This window comes from Octodon degus, unplaced genomic scaffold (genome assembly GCF_000260255.1).
Source record: "Octodon degus isolate 3935 unplaced genomic scaffold, OctDeg1.0 scaffold00047, whole genome shotgun sequence".
Classification (NCBI taxonomy): Eukaryota; Metazoa; Chordata; class Mammalia; order Rodentia; family Octodontidae; genus Octodon; species Octodon degus.
The window spans coordinates 13,897,347-13,904,316 of NW_004524623.1; the positions used below are offsets into that span (position 1 = coordinate 13,897,347).

At 47.6% G+C, this 6,970-nt stretch overlaps 1 protein-coding gene across 7 annotated transcripts in view; it reads left to right on the plus strand.

The window, feature by feature from the left end:
• The first annotated feature begins 55 nt into the window (after nucleotides 1-55).
• Nucleotides 56-6,970, plus strand: part of Bicd1 (BICD cargo adaptor 1) — a 240,672-nt gene continuing 233,757 nt past the window's right edge. For all 7 annotated transcript variants that reach the window (XM_004632224.2, XM_023716292.1, XM_023716294.1 and 4 more), the window contains exon 1: nucleotides 56-301. In XM_004632224.2, coding sequence (XP_004632281.1) covers nucleotides 89-301 — 213 coding nt within the window. In that variant the 5' untranslated portion in view covers nucleotides 56-88. The remainder of the gene's footprint in view (nucleotides 302-6,970) is intronic.

Genomic DNA, 6,970 nt, shown 5'->3' on the forward strand with positions numbered 1-6,970 from the left:
CCGCGCGCCCCCAGCTCAGCGTGTGTGTGTGTGTGTGTGCGCGCGCGCGCGCGCCCCCAGCTCAGCCCCGCCGCGCCCCGCCGGGGCGATGGCCGCGGAGGAGCCGCTGCCGAGCGTGGATCACTACAAGAGCGAGATCGAGCGGCTGACGCGCGAGCTGTCCGAGACCACCCACGAGAAGATCCAGGCGGCCGAGTACGGGCTGGTGGTGCTGGAGGAGAAGCTGACGCTGAAGCAACAGTACGACGAGCTGGAGGCCGAGCACGACAGCCTCAGGCAGGAGCTGGAGCAGCTGCGCGAGGTGAGTCCGGCCGCGGCCGCAGCCGGGTTGCGGGCCGCCGCTCGGGGCCCTTTGTTGGCCGGAGAAGACGGAAAAGTCCATTGTTTTCTGCTCGGGAGAAAAACTACCCGAGAAATGAAGGTGTAAGTCTGAGCTGGGTGGGGGGGGGGTGCTGGCCTGGGGACCCGGGGGGGAGGGACGGTCCCGAGAGCTGGAGCCTTGCACTGGCCGCGGGGAAAATATCAAACTTCCCCGAACTGCTGTCATTTCCAACCCGGGCTTGCGCGATCACAGTCCCGAGATCTGCAGAGCTGAGGAGCAGGCTTGTGCCCGGCACAGAATCTTAGGATGTAGCATCAGCGGCCCCTCAGCTCTGTGCAGCGTAAGTGCTCTGGCGACCGGGGACGCGTCTGAAGAGAACTTGCCAATCCCAGCTGACAAAGGTGGGCAGGCTTGGTTCTCCTTGGGGCTAATGTCTCTTGCTCTGGGCCTGTAGTGGCCAGACAACTTTGCTGGGCCACCTGCATCGGGATCACCTCTGAGCTTCAGGAGGTCACCCTGGGCTGGCCAGAACCCTTCGGCGGCCTGCAGGGCTGGTGCTTGAAAGACTGCGAGCAGGAATGGCAGATGAGGCCTTGCAGGCTGAAACTCCTGAGATCGCCAGGACGCCAGAATAGCACAAGTGGGGCCACACAGAGCGTTTGTCCTCTTGAGTCTTGTGGTATTGGGCTTCTTTTTCAATGTGTACTGGAGGAAAGTAATGAATGAGCTTTGGTCTCCCATCAGGCTCTTGTAAGAAAGCGCGTGTTGTTTAAGGCACTCAGGTTTTTACCTCATTCTTCTGGAGCTGTGAAGAGCAAGTAAACAAGTCTAGATGCTACTGGCCATGCACGCTGCTTGTCTGTGTTGCAGGCCTCTGTCGCCAGGTACAGGGTTGCATCTTACCGAAGCATACAACACCAAGGATCTTTTTCTAATAATGCAAGTTTGTTTTAGCGGAGGGGAAGGGCTTTGTGTTGTTAAAATTTGAAAAACGTGATTTATGGTGCAGCTAATCAACCTGCCTTGTACTTCAGTATGTAATACAGTAAGCATTTATCCTTTCATATCTTATTTTTATTCACTTGCTTAAATAGGGAAAAAGCTAATGTATGGTTAAAAACCCAACCAGAAAGAAACAGTTTCTTGTATCAGGCTGTAGATTTCCAGATGCTGCTTTTCTTGCCGCGTCTGTGTCTGGTCTTAAGGGCAGCTGGACTTGTTTACCTTTTCCTGCTCAGATTAGGTCTGAGGCTGACATGTTTAAATGCAGTGATGCCAGCCGGTGGAGGAAGGGCGGAAGCAGGGTGGTGGTTGTAATTCTCAGAGATGTCTTGATGTTGTCTTCAGCTGTCCACTGTGCTTTGCCAAGGTGAAGTGCAAATCAGACAGCACCAGGCCCTGCTCTTCTTGGTGAAGGCGGGGGACTTTTTCATGCTGTGGGCTGTAGCTGTGAGCTGACCTTCCTGCTTGCTTTAAAGGGCCCTTCAGGGACCTTCCAGAAACCTTGCACCATCGACCTTAATGTGGCTATCTTTGCCTATAATAGACCATGGGCTTTTCAGGCAAGGAATCATTTAGCCATTTATTTTACCTAGACTTAGTTAAAACTGTATGTGTTGTGTATTTTGAGGTATATACATTGTGAAATGGCATACTCTGTAGAGCTAATTAACAAGTGTATTATCTCACATGGTTAGCATTTTTGTGAACCATTCTCTGCACTTTCCAAAAATACAGTCTATTCTCATTAACCATAATCACCATGCTGTACAACAGCTCTCTTAAGCTTATTCTACCATGTACCTCTAGTTGTGTATGTTTTGACTAATGTCTTTCCAATTTGCCCTGCCCCAACCACCCCAGCCTCTGGTAACTACTACCCATACTGCTCTCTACTCCTGTGAGATGAACTTTTTGATTCTATATCTGAAGGAGATCATGAGGTCTTTGTCTTTTCATGGCTGGATTACTTTGCTTAATATAATGCTTAGTATAAGGAAGCGCAGTGCACATCAAATCCAAAGTCTTTAACACCAGCTTAGCGCATAGTAGGTGTGCAATAAGTATTTTATGAAAGAATCAGTTTCTACTGGATCAGGCATCCACCAGTGGATGCTTGGTGGGTGTCAGAGAAAGACTAAGAACTGGATGTGTGACGTGACTATCTGTATTAGTTTCATCAATAGTAATGAGAGGAATGGGGAGGTAGCTAAGTGGGATACCTACCTGTCTAGCAAGTGCAAGGTCCTGAGTTCAATCCCTGGTGCAAAAAAAAAAAAAAAAAAAAAAAAGTAGTAAGAAATGCTTGTGATTTCCTAATACAAATAATACAGTTGTATGTGTATTTCTATAAAATTTTAGAGCAGTTTTATATAGCAGGTTAACAAAAATTTATTAGGATTAGTTTTTCAGCAGATTTCACTTGACCTTGTATACGTTTTGAGTCATATCTAACATAAAAACTTAGTGTAAGGTTCTTAATAAACTGGCTTATATGATTATATAAAATGTATCTAGGGTAATGAAATAATCATTATTTTAGTTGTTTGATAGCAAGTCCTGCTATCAGCCCTTGAAGCATGTCTGTGTACTTTTAGTCTGAGTATGACTTAAATGAGCTTAATGAATCTCAACAGTCATGTCTGGGGGCTGGTGAAATGGCTCAGTGGTCTAAAGCACCTACTTAGAACAAGCTTAGCAAAGCACAGGGACCGCGGTTCAATTTCTCAGGACCACATGCCAGCCAGCCCTGCCCCCTGGTGGGCTGAGCTGGCCACACACACACACACACACACACACACACACACACAAATAAAAAAACAAGACAAAACAGTCATGTTTGAAAACTAATTCGAAGGTAACTGTGCAAGTAGATATTTTGATGATGTCATATAGAAGCCATTTTTGAAAACCGTTTTGTGAGTGCTGTGATGCTTCAAGGAAAGTTTTGTTCGCTACCAGGAATCCAGAGTCAAAGATGTTCTTGTATTCTAACTAGAAAGCCAAGTAGAAAATAAATCTTTGGCTTCTTTTGAGATTCTCCCAACAGATAGGATTCAGTGAGAGTCAGCCGGACCTGAGTCTGGGAATCCAGCAGAAAGCTGCTGTGCTCTGTCTGAAAGGGGCCTGGAGGTTTCAGCCAGGTCTTCTGGGCTCATCCTTCCCCGCTTCCGTGTCCAGCAAGGCTGGGGGCCTCCTTCCAAGGCTGGGCCCTGCGATGATGAGAATGCAGGGGAGGAATCAGTAAAATGAATGAAGCAATCTTTTTCTAGTTATTTCTTCCCCAGGCCCAGTTGCTTTTGGGGCTGGCCCTGCGCTGTTGAGGGCCTTGCCTCTGCTTAGTTGTGTGACTGTTGTGATGCTGTTCAGGAGGAAGGCACTTGAAAACCCCAGGGGGCTGAAGAAAGGGTGGTTTGTTACATCACCATAATGTTCTCCTGGTTGACTCTGGGCAGCTGGACATAGCGTCTTGGCGGCCAGAGGCCTCGCTGTGGATGTGTGACCTCACCAGCAGTGCTGGCTCGTGCGGGGTGAGGGGCCCCCTGCCCACCTGCGCTCCCAGCCTGGCAGTGTGCGGGAGCATGAATCAGTGCTTTGCGTCCATCACCCAGGCCAGTGTTGGAGGAACAGTCATGATTCTAAAATAACCTGACAACTAAAAGTACATATTCAGAAAAATACCCTCGATTTGAAATGTACAATGTTTTTTCTTTGTTCAAAGGGTTGACATTTAAAACACAAGTTTAGAAAGGTACCTTCAATGGAATGATTCAGCATTCCTGGTAGAGCTGTCCACAGCCAGGGCGCAGGGGCAGGTGCTAGGATGCCTCAGCTCCTTGGGGCTCCTTTCTGCGACCCTGACCCTGACCCTGACCCCCACCCCACCCCCGCCCCCGCCCCTGTGGCAGGCACCGGCTGCTTAGTACTTCCTGGGCGCGAGCAGCTCTTCCTTTGCAACTCCTTCCGGGCTCTGAATCATTCCAAAATGTGAACATTTACTTATACAGTTTTAGAGATGATCAAAGTAGGCCTCTGATGATGATGAAGCTATTTAAATTCCCTGGCTTCATCTTTGAAACGAGATTCATTTTTATCTCATATGTATGCTCTGACAGACTGTCAGCTTATTTTATATCTGCAAATTCAGAGTCACAAAGTCTTCTGGGGGAACCCTCAGGTTTCTTTTCTAATCTCTGAATGAACATGATGAGCACGTTAATACCCAGTTGATTTGCATGGACTATGTTAACTTCTTTTGTGTTTAGAGAAGGACTATTTTACATTTATGATGAAACTAACAAAAATTAATTTATAAGTCGATGCTTTTGGAAACAGTTTACAAACAATTTCAAAGATCATTTTCAGTTACATCTTTTACTTTGACCCAGGTGCTCACACTTGGAACGTTCCTTCGTTTTGTTCAGTTCGCAGTCTCGTTTCTGGCAAAGGCATTTCTCAGGGGCCATTTAGCCAAGATGTTACGGTCTTCTACCTTATCCGCCATGTCAGTGGGAGAAAGCAGACCAGCACACTTTTAAGGTTTGCTTCAGGATTTCTTGCTTCCATATATAAATATCCTGTCCTTTCATCCCCTTAAGAGACTGTACTTTTAGGTAATGCATTCCAAATTTGAAACTGTAACAGTTTCTACTTGCACATTGAAATGTTTCTTACCTAGAAGTTCTGCCAGAGTTGTGGCTCTGAAGGAGAGGAGAGTGGGAAACGGTGCATCCTCGTAGGGTCAGATAGGTCCATTCACCGCAGGTGAGGGTGTGTGTGGGCTCAGGAGGAGAAGCTGCTGGGAAAGTGTTGGGGCCACAGCTCGTGCTGGGACTGTGGAGCCAGGGAAGGGGAAGGACAGAGCTGTGTACAGGGTTCATGTCTTATCTCCTTTAATCTTCCAAATAATTCAGAGATTTCTTGCTCATTTTTACAGTGAAGAAAACAGTAAAAATATCTAACCTCTGTATGAGACTGGGTGTGGTGATGCGAGCCTGTAATCTCAGCGTTTGGGAGGCTGAGGCAGGAGAATTACTATTATGAATTCAAGGCCAGCCTGAGCTACATAGTGAGACTGTGTCAAAAACAAATAAAACACAACTCTGTGTGGGTCTCCACTGGGACATAGGTGACTTGCAGACCTTATCTTTGGCTTTTATTATTGCAAAAACCCAACAAGGCTGGGCTTGGTGGTGCTCACCTGTAATCCCCGCACTCAGGGGGCTAAGGCAGGAGATTGCCTTGAATTTGAGGCCAGCCTGGGGAGTCCAAGGCCAACCTGAACTACACAGTGAGACCCTGTCTCAAAAAGAAGCCAAAAAAAAAAAAAAAAAAAGAAGCCAACAAAGCTCATGCATAGGAAGGTGTGGAGAAAACTTGAAAACATCATGCCAAATAAAGAAGCCAAACCCAAAGGGGTGAATACTGTGTGGCTCCACTGCTGGAAACATCTATTTGTGTGTGTGTGTGTGTGTGTGTGTGTGTGTCGCCAGCTCAGCCCACCAGGGGGCGGGGCTGGCTGGCATGTGGTGCTGGGGATTGAACTGCGGTTTGCCAAGCTTGTTCTAAGTAGGTGCTTTAGACCACTGAGCCATCTCATGCTGGAAACATCTAAACAGGCAAGTTCCTGGAGACAGGATGCGCTGGGTTAGCGGTCACCTGAGGTCATCTTCTCCAGCAGGGCCACACTGTGCATGGAGAAAGCTCATCTATAGATGACTCCTGCAGGGACCCACAGGGGATGATTCCTGTCCCCCAGTCCTACAAGCAGCCTAGCATCTCGTCAGGGACTTATGACCATTATCCCAGTGCATTCTTGCAAATATTTCCTGTTACTTTTATAAGAACTTATTACAAACTTAGGGTCTTAAAAAATACAATCCTCAGCCTTTGCCAAGGAAATCTCAAAAAGACAGTACCACAAAGCAAAAGAGAATCCTCCTAGAGGAAAGGTAGGTGTTGCTGTGTTGGAACATAAGAGATGGGACCCTTCTGGACGCTGCAGGCTGAGGGGTGTAAGAGGCCCCTGTCCTCAGGTCTCCCAGAGAGTGCAGCATCTCGGGGATAACTCAGAAGATGATGGACAGGCAGTGGCTGTGGGGATGGCGAGCAGGGACGCCTGTAAGAGCTGCTGATGAAGTGAGATGAGCCTGTGTTGGGCGTGACCGGATGTGGAAAGCAAGCAAGGTGGTAGAGCTGAGGGTCTCTTCTGGATGGCGGAGTGGGGTTCTGTTTACAAAGGAAAACACTACAAGGAAGGGCGGTTTTAGCGGATAAGACTGATTCTCAAGTTTGTGTGTCCTTTTAAGTCATGTTTTCTTGGGGTGACACATGAACTGCATGGCAAATTCAAATACAGCTCTCAATTTAATAAATTCACAGTTTGTACAACTGGCCACCAGTGCATGGCGGCACATGTCTGTAATCGCAGCAGTCGGGAGGCTGCAGCAGAAGGATTGCTGTGAGTTTGAGGCCAGCCTGGACGACATAGTGAGACCTTGTCTCAAAAAATGTTTTGTTTTTGCAACTGGCTGTCCTTTTATTCAAACCTCCCTTCTAGCTTCTGGAATGTATGAACAGTGCAGGAATGTTTGCTCTTGTTGGCTTGATTGCCTTCTGAACTAGGAGAAGTGAAGGCTAATAGCAGTG